General features: G+C 41.4%; 1 protein-coding gene across 13 annotated transcripts in view; it reads right to left on the minus strand.

The window, feature by feature from the left end:
* ACSL3 (acyl-CoA synthetase long chain family member 3) overlaps positions 1-22899 on the minus strand; it is a 110820-nt gene that overhangs the window by 75197 nt on the left and 12724 nt on the right. For 5 of the 13 annotated variants that reach the window (XR_006283555.1, XM_043521762.1, XM_043521761.1 and 2 more), the window contains exon 1: positions 6669-6764. The exons of 3 other annotated variants lie outside the window; for them this stretch is intronic. Coding sequence is in view for 4 of the 10 variants with exons in the window: in XM_043521762.1 (XP_043377697.1) it covers positions 6669-6749 (81 nt within the window). In the remaining 6 variants the exon portion in view is untranslated. Of the gene's footprint in view, positions 1-6668; positions 6814-19671; positions 19791-22899 lie in introns of those variants that run through there. 5 more of the 13 variants (XM_037909767.2, XM_037909765.2, XM_043521764.1 and 2 more) reach the window with 3 other exon arrangements.

Raw genomic sequence — 22899 nt, forward strand, 5'->3', positions numbered from 1 at the left:
ACAGGGAGGGACCTGGCTGCAGGGAGCAGAGAGTACCTAGATTGGAGCAGGGCTGAAGAAAGGCCAAGGGAGCTGGGGAGCTCCGGCCGGGAAAATCCCAGGCTGGACCTAGTAGAAGGCCAGGCAGGTACTGGGGTTGCAAAGGGGGCAGCCCACGGGTAGGCCGAGGCAGCAGGTCCAAACTCCTCCTTGCCAGTGATGAGTGGCTTTTACACTGCAGTCTGCCCCCGATACAAGGGGCTAGTTGGTGACTGGCAGTAGCCTTACACTGAGGGAAGGTGAGGATAGTGGGTGGGAACCCTGAGAGACAGTGGGTGTACTACCGGGGGCAGCCATCCAAGAGACAAGGGGCACTGGGTCTGGGAGGGACACGGGGCCAGCAGTAAGGTGGATCACCAGCCTGCAGAGGGCGCTCCGGAGCCTGGTGAGCTAATTCCCGACTAAGACCAGCTGGAGGTGCCGCAGGGGTGAGCTGGCTGCCTTACACTGACTCAGTATGCTAATTGCCAGATGTGATAACACAATGGCAATACAAAATGAAATGTACAATTGCAGTGTGTGTAATAAGAAACCAAGGAAATCCTAGATTACAATCAATTCTACAGAGAGACTTGAAGAATCAGGAAGACAGTGATGGGTTCTCAAGAATCTGACTGAATTTTTTTTTTTTAAATTAAGTCACATGGACTGCAGTCTCCAAACCAAGGACTACTCTTCTCTGCTTAACAAGTTACAAGTGTCACTGTACTCCTTTTTTAAAATAGTTTAAGACAATCATGCTGAAAGTTTATTCTATTTTTACTATAACTCAGATTCTTCTCAATTCTCATGTTTCTCTACTCTAGCACCAGTTTTGGTGAGTCTACTGGGGCATGACAATGCCACAGGGACAAGATGATTCAGCTGAGTTGCAAATTATAGGCAGTGAACTCTCAAGGACTCCTGGTGTTAGTTTGCATGGTGCCTATTACAATGGGGTCCTGATGCTTCATGCAAGTCCTTAGCTGGAATCACCACAGAAATAATGATGAAGGTTGGTTGTTTTTAAACATACCATTCATCCCTGATTAAGGGTTAACAAAAGAGCTGAGCACTGACTCAGAAAATTGTGAGGGAATTCTGAATTCATTTGGAGTGAATGCTACACTTCTGTGGAATAAAAAGTTTCATTCAACTGTTTTAAAGAACTAGAACAATGAAATCCCAGTAGTTGTCACTGGAATCTTTTTTTGTCACTAAAAAACTAACAAAATAGTAAGAGCCTTAGACAGTAAAAATTGTATCTCCTCCTCTTCAGTACCTCATCTTGAGCAGTTTTAAAGAAAATCCTATAGCAGTTTGTTGAATCCCTAGGTCTTCAAACATTGGGACAGATTCTCAGCTGGAGTAAATTGACTTCAGTGGAGCTATACCAATTACATCAGTCAATAATCTGAGTCATTGAATTATCATGTTCCCAATTATTCAAACTGAAGTGGGATGCCAGGCCTATTTGTTTAAAGTAAAGTTGGTCACAAATTTTCTGAGTTTTTCCATTGGAAAATGCCAATTCAACAAAATTTGAATGTTCTGCAGAAACACATTGATTTCATCAGATCTTCCGATGTAAACCAGGTTGGTTTCCCAAGAAAACCTGTCCGGCTTTCTGACAGCTTGCCTGCCTAGCAAGCTGCCACAAAGCCCAGCGAGTCCAGTGGAGTGCAACAAAAATGATTAGGGGACTGGAACACATGACTTATGAGGAGAAGCTGAGGGAACTGGGATTGTTTAGTCTGCAGAAGAGAAGAATGAGGGGGGATTTGTTAGCTGCTTTCAACTACCTGAAAGGGGGTTCCAAAGCGGATGGATCTAGACTGTTCTCAGTGGTAGCAGAACGAGAAGTAATGGTCTCAAGTTGCAGTGGGGGAGGTTTAGGTTGGATGTTAGGAAAAACTTTTTCACTAGGAGGGTGGTGAAACACTGGAATGGGTTACCTAGGGAGGTGGTGGAATCTCCTTCCTTTGAAGTTTTTAAGGTCAGGCTTGACAAAGCCCTGGCTGGGATGATTTAGTCGGGGATTGGTCCTGCTTTGAGCAGGGGGTTGGACTAGATGACCTCCTGAGGTCCCTTCCAACCCTGATATTCTATGGTTCTATGGTTCTAACTCTGGCTCAAACTAGGGCTGTCATAGCTTCTAGACTCCCTGCCGTAGAGAAGCCGAACAGTCCTACACCAATGGGACCCCTGTCTGGAGCCAGGGATCTCTGGTCTGCCAGGTCTGCAACAGGGAGCCTAGAAGTACAGCTACCACGTCTCTGGGGTGCCTCATCAATTTTGTTTTGGCGCATTTAAACAAAACACTGTTTAGATTTTTCTAAATTAACCTTTAGAATTCCCATTCTATGAGAAAATTTGAAATTGAGGTTTCTTTCTGAGGGCAAATTTTTAAAGAAATTTTGGAAGTATTAATACCATTTTACAAGGCACTGGTAAGACCTCCTCTGGAATACTCTGTACAATTGTGGCCCCCTTTGTTCAAGAAAGATGAATTCACACTGGAATTGGTGCAAAGAAAGGTTTCTAGGATGATCAGAGAAATGGAGAGCCTATCTTATGAGAGGAGACTAAAAGAACTTGGCTTGTTTAGCCTAGCAAAACAAAGGCTGAGATGGGATATGAATGCGTCCTATAAATAGATCAGGGAGGAAGAAGAGCTATTTAAGGTAAAGGAAAATTACAAGAACAAATGAGGTGAACTGGCCATGAATAAATTTAGGCTTGAAATTAAAACATTTAGAACCATCAGTGGGATAAGGCTGTGGAACAGCATCCCAATAGGAGCTGTGGGTAAACAATCTAACTAGTTTTAAGATACAGCTTGAAAAAATTATGAATGGGATTGTATGATGGGCTTGGCAACCTTGGTCTCTTCCGGTTCTACATGTTATGTTCTTAAAAATATCATGCTGCAGGGCTTCAGCTGGTCACCTGTAAGGGTCAGGAAGGATTCACTCCCCACAATGTATTCTGGTTTGTTTGTTTTTTTCTTCCTTCATCTGTAACATTAGGGATGGCCATGGCTGGAATGGAATAATAGACAAAATGGGCCAGTGCTCAAAGAATTCTCAGTACCATCTCATTCTCAGGTGCGTGGCTGGTGGCTCTTGCTCACATGTTCAGGACCTAACTGACTGCCATATCTGGCATCTGGAAGGAATTCTTCACAAGGTCAGAGTGGCAAGGGCCTCAGGGAGGTTCACCTTCCTCTGTAGCATGGAGTGCAGGTTCCTTTCCAGGACAATCTGGGTTTATCTCACTTAGTCAATTCCATGCCATTGCAGAGGTCTTGGGCATTGGTGCACCTCCATCCCTCTTGTTCTCTGCCTGTGGCACAGAACAGTTTAGTCTCCTGAGGACTGTAATACTTCAGACAAATTCCTTGTCTGTTGGGCTTGATGGTCTTGGCTGGGTGGTCTTTAGTAGCCTGTAATATACAGGTCAGACTGGATGATCTGGTGGTCCCTTCTGGCCTTATATTCTATGACTCTAGGTATGAGGACCTGTTTTGACTAAGTAATGTAGATATTACACAAGGAGTAGAGAGATTTGGGTGGGATACAAAGGAAACAAAAGTCCTTTAGGGCTCAACATGCCAAATTGGATTTAAAAATATTTACTGTTTCAGGCACTTGCCATAACAGCTATGATTTGCCTTACAATGCAACAGGATTGATCCCCAGTGAAGACTACAGGTGTCATTGAAGACATACATTTGATCTCCACTATCTTTATTACCACTGATTATGCACAAGATGGGGACCAAAAAGAAAACAGCAACACAGTCAAAACTTAAGGGGAATTCATAAACTACCTATTAGACAAAATATTTTTACTTTAATTTAGACACTGAAATTAGCGAGACATGATCAGCATGGAATCCCATATATTTTAGTTTACCTGCCACTTTTCAGGGTAGACCAGAATTTAAACACTGTTTACCTTAAAAAGTCAGGCCAGGATAGCCATAGGAATTTTGCCTACTCTACAGTTTTGCGAGCATAGCTATGCTGGGAAGGACATAGCTCTGCCGGCAAAACTTCTAAGTGTAGACCAGGCCCAAGAAACATGTAGATTTTTCATCATTGTCTTACATCTAGTGTAGTTGTTCAGACAGAACAGAGTGAGAGAGAAACACTACCATGACGACTTGGTAGCATTTACCACTCACTTTTACCCTGGGGTAAAATGGCTGCAGATACTGGAGACTTTGCCAATATAGACATTACATCAACAGTTAGAAATTATGAAATTTCACATTGACAAACTAAAATCAAAAGGGTTTCTCCCCTCTTCCTTTTTAGCAGGATAAACCTTTTAAAATGCAATTTTTTTTAAAAAGACAATTATTTGAAGGAACATATTTTCAAAATCAGGACATCAAGTACATTTCACAGATGCGTATGCAAAAAAGGTATACATCTAATATGATTTGAACACAAACGTAAAGTATTCAGTTCATCCATGCTATGTTACTTCACACCTGAAGAGAACTGCCCCCACAAAATCTGAGTTCATAAAACGCATTGTAACGTAATAAAAATACTCATCGTTCATGGTCACCTACAAAGTCATGAAAGTCAAGAGGTTTGAAACAATATTAACCATATGCATGCAGATTGTCAAGGAGCCAGTGAGGCAACAATCAAAATTAGCTTTTTTACATTCCCCCTCAAATCTTTCAGTCCATGGACACGAAGGAAATATTTCCAGCTACTGCTGAGGAAGAGTTTGTAATGCATAATTATTACTTTTAGTAAACATGAAGTTTTTATTTATTATCCCTTTACGTAAATACTGATTCTTGCTTTAAACTTTACATTTGTAATTAATTTAGTCAGCAAATTTACACATTTTCCCTGTTTGGGAATCTGTAAACACTGTTACAGATTAGTTCATTAACCATATCTGTGGAAATTATTATTTTGTACAAAAGAATTTCAGCTTATGGGTGGCTTACTGTTCGCTGAAAGTACTCAATGTTCTAGATGTTATCACTGGTTACCTAACTCACATCATTTTGTCTCTGTACCCTTATTAGATGACCTAACACAAACCCACAGAAAGATTTCAAGACGGCCACACAAGTACAATTTTGGTTCCAATATACATTTGCATGAATATTCATAAAGCTTTCAAATTCAGTGAACCTTGCAAACAAAAATTAATTTGCTTTTTATGAATGTTCACAGAAAGCAAAGAAAAGGGGTTGAGAGTATAGGTTTTATTTGAAAGAGCATTTGAATATTTTTTTGATTTATTCACCTAGATCTATTTTTAAATAATTAACCAAGGTACCCAAGTCAATATAAACACTTGTAATACACAAATTTAAATGTAAAAAAGTTTGTCTCTACTAGTTTCCACCTGCATTTTCACTGCCTCCTTTAAGTAGTGACCTACTGCAGCATTTCATTCTACTATATTTCAGCTGAAATCCCCCATTCTAGCTGCTAGCCAAAACATTTTAGTTAATTTCCAGCAAGTATTTATTACCAAGAGGTGATGCAGTGATAGACAAGATATACTATTTAAGTCATGATTTATATTAGCAACACCATATTTAATTTACTTTGATACTTCACTCAAATCCATTTTACCTAAGTTTAATTATTAAATTCACATATTAAGAATAACCACATTAAGAAGTTTCAGCACAATATTTTAATACTTGGAAATTATTCTTCTAAGTGGACAGACACTTGAAAAAACTGAGTTTGACATTTTGAGATGGGATAGAGATTGAGAGTGATTGTAGTCACTTGTCAGCTACTTAAGTTTTTGGAGAGAGGGGAAGCAAACTGCATTGGGTTTACTTTCCCAGTGTTTTAAGGTATAACCAACATCGCATTTGCTAATGCGATTCTTAAACAAACCAATCAATTTCAGCCAACATGCAGTGAAATTTACTGTTTTACTGAACTTTTCAAAATTTATTAGTCTAATTCCTGGTTTTAAATTCCTCTTTTTGGACTTAAAATACATTCTTGCTTAGTTCACAGTTTATTGTCTTTATGGTAAAATTCTCATATGCTCTCTCTTTTCTAGTCAGTACATACAAGTAGGAAACAGATACAAAAGTGAACTTATTTTACCAGGGAAATTGCTCTAAATGCACTGAGGTAAAAAGGGCCTCTAGTATGATGGATGTCCTCTGGAAATAATCTTTTCTTCAAACTACCCAGGTCTAGGCTGATGCCCAGTCTTGAAATATGAACTAAAGCATGTATTTTTAAAAAGACTTCCTCAAAACTGTTTAAAAATGTTTTCTTATTAAAAAGAACCGAACAACGTCAAAACCTTTCACTGATACACACAGCAAGATCTCCCTCCCCAGAAAATGGGAGAAAGTATTTAGCCACTGTCCTTGAATGATGGCCGGGGCACAGGGTCCGTTTTTCTGAATTCTGCCGCAAGCACACCCTTACAGAAGTGAAAGGAAATTGAAGGCAAGGAGCCGAGAAGATCTCGGAACTAGAAGCCGGCAGCGGGCGTCAAACTACGCTTGTCTCCACCACTAGAGAGGGTTACTGAACCCCGGTCCCTCCGCTTCCCACTGTGCCCCGGCTGCCCAACGATCTTTTACCCTGCAATCGCTTAAAAGGTCTGTGCGCCTCAGCCACTGACCTTACCTGCGGCCCTCTCCCGAGGAGCCCACTCGCGTTCCCACACACACCCCGCGAAGTCTGGCAAGCAGCTCCCACAACTGCCATTCATGTAATGGAGATCGGGGTTAACAGCGGCTCTAAGCTAGGCAGCGTCTCCGTAGCAACGGAAAATCTGCTTTGTGACGCGTTCACACGCGCCCGCTTTCCTCCTGTCCCTAGCCCCCACCCCACCTGTGACCCAGACAAAGGCAGTTGGTCTTCCTTACACGTAGCTGCTGCAAGTTGTGCTGGTGCTAAGGTCTATCCAATTGTCTTCAGAGGAGTCCTAGCGCCCACCCCGCCGCTCCGATCCCCTCAGTCATTTCCCTGTAATTTCTAGAATGCTGGCATTAGCTCCCGGATCCTTTACGTACAGGAACCCCCCTTTCTCTCTCCTCCTCATGGCTTGTGCTCTGCGTGGTGCCTCCATTAACAAATTACAAACAGAGACAGTTATTTCAGAACCTGAGGGTAATAAATGCCTCCCTGAAACACAGGAAAACCAATTCACGGCTTCAAACAAAACATTAAACACCGCTTTAAAATTAATTCCCCAACTGAGCGAGTTTGGGACAGGTATGCTGTTGTTTACAGGCTTGAAGCTTCTGTCAGTGTTGCAACATACCCTAAGCTATCATCAAGCTTAGGAAGTGGGAAGACTGCCAAAGTCACTTCCAATCAACAATAAATACTTAAAACAATTCTATCTGACCATACATAGGTTATTCAGATTTAACAAAAACCCTTCAGTAAGGGGAGCTCGCTCTGAAGAGCAGGAAAGTATATTGTAGCGACCACTGAGAAAGCGATCTGCAGTCAAGAAGCTACCTGGCTTTCACAATCCTTGCCAACTCCATACCCTGATCCTCATAACGGAAATTTCTCTGCACCCTCCTCAACCCCTACTTTCTCATTGTAAGAGCTGAACTAAATACATGGTTAGAAGACTTTCTACCCCTCCCCAGCACCCTATGCATGTGTGTGAAATTATTAGTTTACCTTGGAAAAAGGTACATACAAAGGACAAAAGTCACTACACATTTCAGACTTGTTTTTCCTAAAGACATTAAAGCAAGTCTTGCACAGATACTCTGCCTAGTTGAGGACATTTAAACAACAATCATATTTACTCATTTTGATGCAAGATTAATGTCTGTACCTGCATGTATATTTCAGCAATTAAATATTAAAATTAAAAAAAAAATCACTAAAAACAGCACTCTTATCTCATGATCCCTACTTTCATGATTCAGCCCAATCAACTGCTGCAGGTGCCAATGAACCTATTTCTAACTCAGCCCTTCCAGCAGATCTCATACAGAGAAAGGCAACGAAAGAGGGGACTGGCAGAATCATTATGGGAATACCAAAAGCTAGTACTACCACTCGGATCTTGGTGACAGATGCAGCTAACCTGATTATGTGCTGTAGCGGGGGGAAAAAATTAAACAAAAAGGTCAGGAAGTTCTATACCAAACAATTGTCAAGAAAACAAATCTTTGCATTAAGTGTTTACTTTCACACAGAAATATATTAAAAGCTCTGCTAAAGTGCAGATCCTCTAACCCAGGAAACAGAACAATTTGTTCAGCAACAAAAGTGTCATTCAATCAACATTTTTCAATTTCAAGGTTTCATTCTCTGTTTTTTATGAATGTATTGATTACAAGAAAATAAAGTGGTTTTACATGACCAGAAAACCCAGCCTGGGTTACAACCCAGGCTAACAGTTATATATGGCAGTTTGATTTCTACTCACACTCCAGTGATTAAGCTGTTTTTGGAACCTGCACGTATGCCAGCTGCACTAGAAAATTTCTCACTATTGTGTAAAAAGGGCACAGGCATTTTTTACTATCAGAAGAACTACTAAACACAATGACAGAAACAAATGCACCCTTAGGGACATACAAACTGCCATACTAGATCAGATCCCAAGTCCATCCAGTCACCTGTGTCTAACAGTGACCTGTTCCATATGATTCAGAGAATAATACCTAGCTCTTACATAGCACTTTTCCTCCATAGATCTCAAGTGCTTCACAATTTTTAGTGTGTTTATCCTCATAATATCCAGTAAGGTATGTAAGTATTATTAATCCCATATTACAGATGGGGAATTGAGGCACTGGGAAGCTAAGTAATTTGACCAAGGTCACAACAGAAGTTTGTGGCAAAGCAGGGAACTGAACTCAGGTCGCCTAACTGCTAGGCTTGTGGGCTAACCACTGGACTATCTTTCCTCTGAGATAAGAACCATGCAGCAGGTAATTGTGGGATAATATGTTCTCTATATTGGCTCTTATCCTGATCTCTAATCACTAAAGACTGGCTTAAGGGTGTTGTGTTATGAGACAGGGAGAACAGAAGCCCTTGATCTACTTTCTCTAGTTTATATACTTTTATCATGTTCCACTCTGATTGGTCTCCTCAAACTTACACCATAAAAAACAAGTGAGAGATTTCCTATGTTTAGAAACACCACCATTCGATCAGTTTGTTTAGCTGAACCAGTGTTGGCCTCCAAGCGTAGACAAGAACAAATCCATGGTCAGCTCAAATTTCATTAAACTGACTGCTGACAAAAAAAAACCTACTGAAACAGTGCTATTTCAAAGCATTAACAAGGGCTTAGAACATTCTGCAAGGAGACTGATCTTGTGGTTATGGGACTGGACTGGGACTCCAAAGACCTGGATTCAATTCCCAGCTCTTGCACATTCGGCGTATGTGTAACCCTGGACAAGACACTAAGGTCCAGGATTTTTAAAGGTATTTAGGTGTTGCTACGCTCAGCACTGCAAGGTTTAAGTGACTAAGACTGTTAAGTGCCACTTCCAAAAGTGACAAAAGGGCTTGATCCTTTAGAGAGAGTCCTATTGACCACAATGGGTTTTGAATGAGGCCTTATCTAAAGGATTTCCCTACTTCATAAGGGGTATTTTGAGGACAAGTTTATTAGTATTTGTAAGATATTCAGATATTACAATAGTAGGGGCTATATAAGTAGAGGGAAAGCCATGTAGGATAAGCAAGGAGTTAACTTGCTCGAAAACAAGGAAAACCGCCAAATTGTGTCAAAAGGCCTTTCAACATTTGACAGATGCTGCAACATTTTAGGGCAAGGTGCAAGTTTTATTTCTGAATTTTTTGACTAATTAATAGGATGAATTAAGCCAGCCAACAACCTTAAGAGTAAGCAGCTTGCTTCAATTTTTATTCTGCATCTCTTTCCTCCATCCTGGAGTGGTCTTTTGGTTTTCATCTCCCTGTGCATTTCCTGCTTGACCACTTCCCCTACTTGTGCCCCTCCTCTTTCTGTTGGGTCAGCTTCTTTTTTCTCCTGTCTGCTCCTTCCTCCAGTTACCTCTTACCCTATGACTGCAAAATGAATCACTGCTTCCCCCTCTAGTTACAGTACCGCAACAGCTTTACTTCCCAAACACTGACAGCAGAAAGCAGACTCTTAACCTTTGTAATCAAATGCTGTTGATCTGCCACTACTTTTTATAGCTGCCTGCACAGAGATGAGGCAAAGAGCCTATACCTCTAGCAAAAGCCTATTCCAACTGTACTCATACTATAATTACCAGCAGTGTGTCAGGACTGGTAGTAGCAGTGCTTTAAGCACTTCTTTCTCCAAAGAAATGTTTGTAAGAAATACATGAACCCAGCTATACCATTACTACAATACTGGTATTTTTTCTTAGAGCAATTGCACTTTGAACCCATCTACGCTGCAAAAAACTCCTCCAGTATAGGCAGGACCCCAGAGACACAAAGATTTCAGTTAGCACACCAATGAAATAAATGGAAGCAATTCACATTTCTTACAGGCAAATACAGCTCCTTCCTTTACGGTAGCATAGGTCCCTTTTACCGTCTCAGTGAAGTTCAACTGTACAGTACAGGAAACAGAGAAGGATTTGGACAGCCCATGCATGGGAATCATTATCCTCTGTGCACTGCACAGCCCAGCTCCATGGAGTAAACCGTCATGTTGCAGTGGAGCAGAAAATGTGGGTATATAAATCTACCATCCATATGGGGGAAAAAAGACCTGAAGAGCTATTGGAGAATAGCTCCCCTTGTAAATACTCTTATGCTGCACTAAGAGTGTCCACGTTTAGCTTACTCCACTCTGGAAGCAAGGTGGATAAAAACAGATTTTTTGTTTAAAGGATTTTTAAAATTTAAATTAAACACAGGCTTGTTTGTTTTTAAATAAATCTATTTAAAATTAAATTTAAAATTGACAATCTATGTTAAGGCCTAAACTTATTAAAATCATCTAAATTAATACGTTAAGTAGTACATGTTTGCTGCCAAAGTTTTAAAAAAAGTCAAACCACTGAACTGGTAGATGTCACTGGCTAAGCACCTTGAATCAGAATTTGCTAAAGTGCTAATGTGACCCACACACCTGGGTGTGGTGTTCGGTCCTATCTAGTTGCATGGAGACCACTTAGAGAGAAAGAGAGAGAGATAAAATGAGTCTGTTCCAGAGGTTCCCTGTTCAATCCTGCCCACTGATGACCAGGGTCTATCGGCATTACAAGTGGGGGCTCGTCTGGGATTTCAACTGGGAAGTCTCTGAAGCTTGGGTGCGCTTCCTCAGCTAGGGGAAGTATGTAACCCACACACCTTCTGGGTGTGGTGTTCTATCCCATCTAGTGGCATCGAAACTACTTAGAGAGCGAGCAATTAATGAGTCTGCTCTATAGCCTGAGCTAACAGCCAGTTGGCTTTTAGCTCATCCACTAAGCTCCAGAGGTCCCAGGTTCAATCCTGCCTGCCGACGACCAAGGTCTGTCGACGTTACACTAAATCAGCTTTTGACAGTAGTAACGCGTTCTCCAGGTGCAGAAAGAATATAATTTTCTTCGTTGAATAAACCGAAATTAGTTCAGTTCAATGACTGGTTCATTGAAATTTAAGAAACCAACTGGGAGCAGAAAAAGCAGGAGCGCTTGTTTTCCTCTTCCACTAGTGAGAGACAATATGATGTACAGTACTAGTTCTAAATCCTTGAAGGATATAGTGATCACAAGCAATGATCTCAATTCACTACTACAAATCATACTACTTTTGTTTATTAGATCAGTTAGTTTTAAATGAAAAAAATGTTCTGGTAAACTTTTTATAAGTTATTTTTCTTATGCATCCAGCACATTTAGTTAATTAAAAAAAAAAAAAAAAAGCCTGTTTTTTGCATTCTTAATTGAATTTGAATTTCCATCCAGATAGAGTTTCATGAAAATAAGCAAAAAAATTAATCTAGTAAACAAGAAATGCATCATTCACCATTTTATAACATAATACAAAATGCAGAAGTTAAGAATCTAAATAAATCCAAATTAAGCTATATAACTGCTTAAATAAATGCAGAAACAGTGTATTCTCCTGGTTATCAAAAATAAACAAATTTCATGTAAAGGCTACATTTAGTTGTAAATCAACATGTTTTAATGGTTACCAATCAACAAGAATCAATCTTTCTTCAGGAAAATAGCTAAAAGGAAACCAAATTGCTGGCACTTTAAATTAAAAAGGTCGTAGAGCAGTTTTTAAACTAAGGGCTGGGGGGAAGCCGACAGGTGCGGAAGAGCATGTGGTTCGGACAGAAGTATCCTTAAGAGGAGGATCTATTAATGGAGATTCTCTATGTCCTAGTAAGGAAGAGAGGATGGAAAATGATAAAATACAGGTAAAATCTGATCAGAAACAGTCAAATGAAAGAGTCCCATTTGATTACATCATGTAATCGCAGACAGCTAAAAAGTAACAAGTTTTTAAAGTGCTTATATACCAATGCTAGAAGTCTAAATAATAAGATGGGTGAACTAGAGTGCCTCGTAGTAAATGAGGATATTGATATAATAGGCATCGCGGAAACTTGATGGAATGAGGATAATCAATGGGACACAGTAATACCAGGAACAAAATATATCGGACAGACAGAACAGGTCATGCTGGTGGGGGAGTGGCACTATCTATGCTTTCTTTCACATATAATCAAATGAAGTAAAAATCTTAAATGAACCAAACTGTACCGTAGAATCTCTATGGATAGTAATTCCATGCTCTAATAATAAGAATATAGCAATAGGGATATATTACCAACCATCTGACCAGGATGGTGATAGTGACTGTGAAATGCACAGGGAGATTAGAGAGGCTATTAAAATAAAAAGCTCAATAATAATGGGAGATTTCAACTATCCCCATACTGACTGGTGTACATGTCATCTCAGGATGGGATGCAGAGATAAAGTTTCTTGACACCTTAAATGACTGCTTCTTGGAGTAGCTGGTCCTGGAACCAACAAGAGGAGAGGCAATTCTTGACTTAGTCTTAAGTGGAGCACAGGATCTGGTCCAAGAAGTGAATATAGCTGGACCACTTGGTAATAGGGACCACAGTATAATTAAATTTAATGGCCGCCACTTCCCGCAGCCCCCATTGGCCTGGAAAAGCGAACCGCGACCAGTGGGAGCTGCAATCGACCGAACCTGCGGACGCTGCAGATAAACAAACCGTCCCGGCCCACCAGCGGATTTCCATGACAGGCCGCGTGCCAAAGGTTGCTGATCCCTGAACTAACCAAAGACTCAAAAAGTAATAGCAAAAAAATTTTTAATTATATCAGAAGCAGGAAGCCTGCTAAACAACCAGTGGGGCCACTGGACGATCAAGATGCTAAAGGAGCACTCAAGGATGACAAGGCCATTGTGGAGAAACTAAAAGAATTCTTTGCAACGATCTTCATGGCGGAGGATGTGAGGGAAATTCCCAAACCTGAGCCATTATTTTTAGGTGACAGATCTGAGGAACTGTCGCAGATTGAGGTGTCAGAGGTGGTTTTGGAATAAATTGATAAATTAAACAGTAATAAGTCACCAGGACCAGATGGTATTCACCCAAGAGTTCTGAAGGAACTCAAATGTGAAATTGCAGAACTACTAACTGTAGTCTGTAACCTATCATTTAAATCAGCTTCTGTACCAAATGACTGGAGGATGGCTAATGTGACGCAAATTTTTAAAAAGGGCTTCAGAGGTGATCCCAGCAATCAGAGGCCGGTAAGCCTGACTTCAGTACCAAGCAAACGGGTTGAAACTATAGTAAAGGACAATATTGTCAGACGTATAGGTGAACATAATAATTTGTTGGAGAAGAGTCGACATGGTTTTTGTAAAGGGAAATCATGCCTCACCAATCTACTAGAATTCTTTGAGGGGCTCAACAAGCCCATGGACAAGGACGATCCAGTGGATATAGTATACTTAGATTTTCAGAAAGCCTTTGACAAGATCCCTCACCAAAGGTCCTTAAGCAAAGTAAGCTGTCATGTGATAAGAGGGAAGATCCTCTCATGGATTGGTAACTGGTTAAAAGATAGGAAACAAAAGGTAGGTATAAATGGTCAGTTTTCAGAATGGAGAGAGATAAATAGTGGTGTCCCCCAAGGATCTGTACTGGGACCAGTCCTATTCAACATATTCATAAATGATCTGGAAAAAGGTGTAAACAGAGAGGTGGCAAAATTTGCAGATGATACAAAACTACTCAACATAGTTAAGTCCCAGTCACACTGCGAAGAGCTACAAAAGGATCTCTCAAAACTGGGTGACTGGGCAACAATATGCAGATGAAATTTAATGTTGATAAATGCAAAGTAATGTGCACTGGAAAACATAATCCCAATTATACATATAAAATAATGGGGTCTAAATTAGCTGTTACACTCAAGAAAGAGATCTTGGAGTCATTGTAGATAGTTCTCTGAAAACATCCACTCAATGTGCAGCGGCAGTCAAAAAAGCAAACAGACTGTTGGGAATCATTAAGAAAGGGATAGATAATAAGACTGAAAATATAATATTGCCTCCATATAAATCCATGGTATGCCCAAATCTTGAATATTGCATGCAGATATGGTTGCCCCATCTCAAAAAAAGATATATTGGAACTGGAAAGGGTTCAGAAAAGGGCAACAAAAAGGATTAGGGGTATAGAATGGCTTCCATATGATGAGAGATTAACAACACTGGCACTTTTCAGCTTGGAAAAGAAACAACTAAGGGGGGATATGATTGAGGTCTATAAATCATGACTGGTGTAGAAAAAGTAAATAAGGAAGTGCTTTTTAATCCTTCTCATAACACAAGAACCAGGGGTCACCAAATTAAATTAATAGGCAGCAGGTTTAAAACAAACAAAAGTATTTCTTCACACAACGCACAGTCAATCTGTGGAACTCTTTGCCAAAGGATGTTGTGAAGGCCAAGACTATAACAAGGTTCAAAAAGAACTAGATAAATTCATGGAGGATAGGTTCATCAATGGCTATTAGCCAAGATGGGCAGGGATGGTGTCCCTAGCCTCTGTTTGCCAGAAGCCGGGAATGAGCGACAGGGAATGGATCACTTGATGGTTACCTGTTCTGTTCATTCCTTCTGGGGCACCTGGCATTGGCCACTGTCAGAAGACAGGATACTGGGCTAGATGGACCTTTGGTCTGACCCAGTATGGTCGCTCTTATGTTAAAAGATCAAATTCAAAACATAATTCAATTTGATGATTTAAAGTAAAGTTTCCTGCTTGGTGATTTAAATCACTTTGATTTATATCACTCCACCCTGTTGGGTAGTGGGATTAAACTAAACCACACAACAGCACTCAGTGCAGTGTAAGGTCTGGTCCACACTACAGTTAGGTCGAAACAAGGCAACTTACGTCAACCTAACTATGGAAGTGTCTATACTTAAATTTTGCTCCCACCAACATAACTGTCCCGCTATGCCGACTTAACTCCTCCTCCAAGAGCAGCGTAGAGCCACGGTTTACGTAGTTAGGTTGACATAGTACTGTCAGCGTAGGTATTGCACTGCTTACATCTACTGTTACTGGCTTTCCGGTGCCATCCCACAATGCCCCACACTGACAGTACAACTGATACAAAGCGCTCCTGGTGAGGACGAGCACTGCCAACACAAGGAGCAAAGTGTAGACACGCAGAAGCGGCAGTAATTTAATTTTGTAGTGTACGCATGACCTTTGAGTTTAGATGTTTGAGTTTAATGTGATCTAATGAGTGTGGAATAACTGTTGAGTTTTAAATTCACACCCTAGTTTCTTTTGCAAAAGCTTCCCCAGGTAGACAAGTCTTATTCCTCTCTCACACACACACACAAGGAGCAAAAGTATTGGAGGTTACTTTACCTGGAAGGCTAAAACAACAACCACAAAATGTCCCCATCCCACTACAGTAACTCCCCAGTGCAGAGTCCAGCTACTTAGACCATGCACTTAAACAGTGTTACACTTCCACTTGATGAGTGAGTGAAATCAGATCAAACGGTGTTCAGCAACATTTCAGAAATGATAGTTAAACCGGCACCTGTTACTGACACCCACTGACTGCAACAGGTAAATATCCTAAGGTAAGCAAAGATTCTGTCAGCCAACTAAGGCTACATCTACACTGCAACCTGGGATGTTATATGTAGTTCATGTGGACATATCCGCATTAGCTTTAATCTAGCTAGCTTGCTCAAAATAGTAGTAAGGACATGACAGCATAGGAGGCAGCCCTGTAGATACATACTTACATTGCTAGATCACATTGAAACCCATGCCACCACGTCCTCAGTGCTTTTCTTTACCGAGCTAGCTAGATTAAAGATACCATAGATAAGTATACACGATCTGCAAATTATACCCTGGTTGCAGTTTAGACAATACTGCAATGCTACATTTGGTAGGGTTTCCTCCAAACTAAAAAGGCTAGAAACTTTCGATCATTAAATAAAAAGTTCAATTTTGCAGAAACTGGTAAACAAGCTCCCTAATATCTAGCTCTTATATAGAGATTTTCAACAGTAGATTTCAAAGTGTTTTACAAGGAAGTCAGTACCATTACCCCCATTTTACAGACAGGGGATGTGACCTGCCCAAGGTCACTCAGCAGGCCAATGGCAAAGCCAGGAACAGCACCCAGGTGTCCCAAGTCCTACGCCAATGCTTTATCAAGTAGGCCATACTACCTCCTAAACAGGGAAAATGTATTTTTCACTGTTATTAGGTAAGTGGATTTATCAAGCCTTACTAATTCATGCCCCCCACACTTCCTATAAAAAATTATTAAAATACTTTGAACAAAAGAGAATATAGTATTTACAGGCAACTCTGAAAAGTACAAAAAAGTAAAACAAAATTCAACAGGGTAACAGACTCATGAGAGTCACACAATTCTATCATGTTTAATGATCTATACCTTGAAGGCATGGGGGACATGTTCTATTACTTGGGATAAAATTGCATATTCAATTTAGCATCTCAATATTGATATACAAATTTAAATCCTGAAAAACAGATTCATGGTCAACATGAAACACCATTTTGAATCAGAGGGAATCTCACTTTGAGAAATTGTTGGTTACATTGTATGCTGTTTCTCTTTTCTTTTTTTCTGGTAATATTCTAACTCCCAATGTCCTTGACATACAGAAGGTCAAGGTACATTGTGGTACTGAAATTGTAACACAAATAATACAATGCCTAAAGGCTCTCTACCGTATAAATAAAGTGAGGTGGCAGGAAAGTACTTTTTGATATAATATCAGAATATGGATGTGTAAAGTATTAGGAGATTACAAATCATTGTGATTAATGAAACATATGGAAGCAAATTAAAACTAGAAGACACCTCCCGACCCAAAAAAAGTTATAGGAAAGAGTTCTGGGGGGGGAGGGCAAAACCCCGAGGCTTTGAGCCACACTGAAGAGGGAAAGATAGCTAAAGAATGAATACATTCTCTCTGAAAACTATGAAGGTAAGAACTATGGAGATTTTATTATTATCATCATCATCTTCTAAGAGTCTCCTTTCAAGTACTTCCACTGGGTGGCAGACTAAGCTTTCGCATGAATGGACAGGGGGAAACGGCAATTATTTAAAGAACTTTTCTGTTATACAACTTATTATTTGATCAGTTCTCCAAAGTTTCTCTCCCATTTTTTCTAGAAGCCTCAGGATAAAGGAAGCAGTCCTTCAGGGAGATTTGAAAGTGATAGTGAGATGGGAACAACAAACATGTGGGTGAAGTGAATGGGTCAATACAGAAATTGATTTAAAATACATCAGCAGAACATCTACTTAAGTCTTGAAAAGCAAAGACTAGAAGACTGAAATAAATTCAGCAATGTATATTAGTCCTGAAGGATCTGAAAGGATGAGTACACAGCATTATTAAAATCTTGGGTGCAGCTTTGAGGGGGTTTCTTTTTTCAGGGCACATATTTAAATGTCACAAACTTTCTTTAAATGCATTTAAAGAGAGTTTCCACTTATTTTAGACAAATTATGACTCATTTTTAAGAATAAAAACTATTTAATTACTGTCTTCTTTGAATTATGTATTTTTAAAATAGCCCACTGACCCACTTCAAAAACTTGCACTCCCAACTGTGCCAGTGAGTTTAGGAGATCTGTAGATCTTGCCATCCACCTTGTAACATTTTTTAAACACAGCAAGAAGTAGAAGTTTCAGGTATTTTCATTGTGCAGATTTTAAAAACAACTACTAATTTTCAAATTTTTGCTTTGGCAGGTTTAATCATATGTAAGCCTGCGAGTCTGTGACGAAGGTCACAGATTCTGTGACTTTCGTAATGGCTAGTGCTGGCTCAGGTGCTGCCCGGCTTGGGCAGCCCCTGCACCAGCAGTTTGGTTGTGTGGGAGGGGGCTCAGGGATAGGGGCAGGGAGTTGGGGAGTGTAGGGGGGTGCTTACCTCGGGGTGGGGGGCTCCCTGGCTCCCAAGCAGCTCCTAGGCGGCGAAGCGGGGCTCCGCACCACACGCTGCTCACATCCATGGACCCCACCCCCACAGCTCCCATTGGCTGCGGTTCCTGGTCAATGGGAGCTGCGGCAGCCAGCACTTGTGGCGGGAGCAGTGGAGCCCCTGCCCTGGCCCCTGCCTCCGCCACCTAGGAGATGCAGGGACACAAGAGCCGGGTAGGAAGCCCCTGACAGCCCCACCAACCCCCTCTCCCCCAGCACCAGCAGGGTCCTGGGCCACACACCACAGCCCAGGCCTCCTTTCCCCCAGTACCAGTGGTGGTCCCAGGCCACCTCCCCAGCACCCCTGGTTACCCCCGCAGAGCACCCACAGCCCCAGTGATGAGCTGGAGCCGGTTCTCAATGGTTCATGCAAACCGGTTGTTAAATTTAGAAGCCGGTTTAGAACCAGTTGTTAAAGGGGTGGGCAAACTCTGCCCCGTGGGTCACATACGGCTTGCGGGACCGTCCTATCCATCCTGCCTGAGCTCTCGGCTGGCGAGGATCCCCTGTGAGTATTTACTCATCCGGCGGCACTCCGAGCCTTCCGCGGCCGATCCTTCAGTGCTGCCGAAGACCCGGAGCAACTGAAGGTCGTGCCACCCAAGTGCCGCCGAAGGCTCGGAGCAACTGAAGGAACCAGTTCTTCAGCTTCTGGCAGCTCATCACTGCACGGCCCCCTGCACAAGTTTTAGTCAGGGCAGGTATTTTTAGTAAAAGTCATGGACAGGTCATGGGCCCGTGAATTTTTGTTTACAACCCGTGACCTGTCCATGACTTTTACTAAAAATACCCGTGACTAAAACGTAGCCTTAATCATATGTTACTTAAGAACCCTATAAGAATGAGCAGCAGCGACTGCAAAGAAACCAAGCTGGATGGATAAAGTGCTTTAATGTGCTTCAGATAAGACATCAAGGATATTTTCCATAAGCTTTGCAGAGAACAGCCTCACCAGGGTGCATATGGGATAAACAATGACAGGATGAATGACCCACTGAGAAGGAATTTCACAACCATTAGGACATTCATAGCACTATCATCCCATTTTGTAGAAAATCTCATCTGAAGGAACTGAAGGTGTGAGCTGGGAGTTCTCTCATGAGAAACATGGAAGATTGCCACAAGGCACTCCTCAACTCACCTAGTGGTCCGGCTGGGTGGAATGAAAAAATTCTTCCTTCCCATTGAGTCGGGTAGCCAAGAGGACACTTTTCACCCCACCACAAGAACTAGAGAAGAAGTATTCAGGTAGTTTTTCTCCTAGAAGGTAAACAGAAATAATTTGTGGAGTCAAAACCCTAGAAAGACTGGGGAGCTGAGTCTTCCCCAGACATATGAAAATGCAATATTCTTGTACACTTGTGATAATCTGTGTTATCGGGTGCTACAGATTACAATCTGCTCACAAAGTCTGTTTTCTTCAATTTCCATCAATCTCTGTATTACACTGCTTTTATGAAGACTAACCTCTACAGTAACCAATACCAGTCCTCCACAGGTTGACAGATGCTGTTTAAAATGCTGATGTGTAACCAACCAAATCACAATTAACTTCTGAGTAACTTATTTTTGGAAAAATATTTTTCAAATCTATCCTCTACATGAGCTCTCATTTAGCACTAAGAACATATAAAGTAGCTGTATCACAGTGCACCAAAAATGACCTTCCTGCCCCCCCGAAAATAGAAAATTTGGTAATTTTTCAGAACTTTATACCATTATATCTCCGAAGTTACTTAGCTGATTTGCTTCAAGCTTAAAAAAAATGCATCTGTGGAATGATGCAAAGCATTTGAATTTCTATGCCAAAATATGTTTTTTTTATAACAACCTTAATACACTGTGTGAATAGTAAAGTGTTACAAGTAGGGCTTAGGCCAGATTTTTTTCTAACAGCCTTAACTATGGAATCAGAATTGTTACTTACAACCCCCTACAATCAGAGCCAATCTCCAGCACATGGGGCACACGCACACCAGAAGCAGAATACATGTAAACACCAAATCTTGAACTTCACATACTAAACTATTAATTAGGAACTTCGCAAGAGCTCCTAAGGCAAGGCTGGGGACTTCTCTAGCATAATTTTAGATCTACAATCATGTTCTCAACCCTGTTCTCAGCACTGGCAGTGTTAGCATTTCCACTAGGCTGTCCCAAAAGGCCCCAGTTCCCAAGCTGGACTCTCTGGAAGGTCCCCTCAAGACTGTCACAATAACCGGTTTCAATTGCCCCAATACCCTAAGTCCTAGTGCAGGGGTGGGCAAACTTTTTGGCCCGAGGGTCACATCGGGGTTGCAAAACGGTGTGGAGGACAGGGTAGGGAAGGCTGTGCCTCCCCAAACAGCCTGGCCCCCACCCCCATCTGCCCCTTCCCATTCCCACTCCCTGACTACCCCCCTCAGAACCCCAGACCCATCCAACCCCCTCGATCCTTGTCCCCAGCCCTGCCCCGCATCCAACACCCCCTGCTCCCTATCTCCTGACGGCCTCCTCCCCTCCCCCCCGAACCTCCGCCCCATTCAACCGCTCCCTGTCCCCTGACTGCCCCCCAGGACTTCCTGCCCCTTATCCAACCTCCCCTCACCCTACACCCCACCCCCTTACCATGCCGCTCAGAGCGGTAGGACAGGCTTATTGGAAAGCGTGGGAGGTTGGCGGGCACAAGCCACACTGCCGGCATGGCTGCGGGGGAGGGGCCAGGAGCTCAAGGACCGGGCAGGACGGTCCCGCGGGCTGTAGTTTGCCCACCTCTGCCCTAGCGACTGTGCTCATTCATTATTCTGAAACAGTGCAAAAAGGAGCAGCAACTCAGATTCTAGTCTGGTGAGCTCCTTCACAGAAAGGCAGTTTACATGGTAATGTTAAAATCATTCTCTTGTCTCTTCTAGAATTCTACAGATGACCGAAGGAAAAAAAAACAAACAGGAACAAACCTTTTAAAATAGTTTTAGACCTTATACTTCATGAAAAAGCAAAAAAAAAAAAAAAAAACCACACAATTTGTCCCCACTCCCCCTTTGAGGATCACCTTAGGACTAATGGCTACACATGCAGGTCTGGAAAGGGTCAATCGAAGAGGATAATGCTTATTGTCTATACCTGCTGGTGGTGGGATAAAGAAAGAATGAGAAATCTCAAACTATTTTTAAAATATAAATGGAATGCAATGTTGTTCACTAACAAGACAACAGGAAGGTGTGGTTTCTAGAAGAATGAAGGAACCCAGTTTTTCTATAAAGTAAAAATATTCACCTTAGAACAGTGTCCATTAATGTAACATTAAGAGCAAAACATTAACGTCAGGAAACAAAATGTAAGGTTCTTAAAGAAGCATTACTTTGGCTGTGTTAACACTTCCTATTTATTTTATGAGATACAGTTAACATTTAAAAAAAGCACAATGAGATCCAATGTTTGGAAACTGAAGTAGACAAATTCAGATTAGAAATAAGGCACACATTTTAAGGTACACAGTGAGAATAATTAACCACTGATGTTGTGAATACTCTGTCCCTTTACATCTTTAAATCAAGACTGGAAATCTCTTTAAAAGATATGCTATTGTTCAAACAGAAGTTATGAGCCAGATGCAAACGTTATCGGGCATGGTTCTTTGGCCTGCATTAAGACAAATAGATTAGATCAGTGGTACCCAAACTAGGGGCACCACTTGTTCAGGGAAAGCCCCTGGCGGGCAGGGCTGGTTTGTTTACCTGTCACGTCCGCAGGTTTGGCTGCTCACAGCTCCTAGTGGCTGCGGTTCGCCATTCTCGGCCAATTGGGACTGAGGGAAGCGGCACAGGCCGAGGTAAACAAACCGGCCTGGCCTGCCAGGGGCTTTCCCTGAACAAGCAGCGCCCCTAGTTTGGGAACCACTGGATTAGATCATAATGGCCCCATCTAGACTTAAAATCTATGAATCTATTAAGCTAGAATTTTAACTAGATTAGATAGTATGTGCAACATTTAATATTGTTTAATTTTTATAAAAGGCTTTCATAAGAAAGAAAACCCCAATCTAACTTCATTCAGGACCGATATGTAAGGTTATAAATAAAATGTCTACTTCAAGTCTGTTCATCGCCCTCTTAAGAGTCCTCAGTACTGTTGGATACACAAATAGCTATGGATGCAAAAAACAAAACAAAAAAAAGGTCTTTTACTCCTCACTAGGACACTGCTCCATCCTGTCACACTCTGATATGACCATGGTGATCTATAATGAAAGCTGGTTGTGAAATTTTTGTCAAAAATGCATAGTCACCAAAACCAAAACTTTTCATAGGAACTGATCAGTTTTGAAAAACTTCAGTAAATAAATTCTCTCAGGTCCAGGATTGTATTTCTAGTCAAAACAAGACCCCTG

This window comes from Chelonia mydas, chromosome 9, assembly GCF_015237465.2.
Source record: "Chelonia mydas isolate rCheMyd1 chromosome 9, rCheMyd1.pri.v2, whole genome shotgun sequence".
Lineage (NCBI taxonomy): Eukaryota > Metazoa > Chordata > Testudines > Cheloniidae > Chelonia > Chelonia mydas.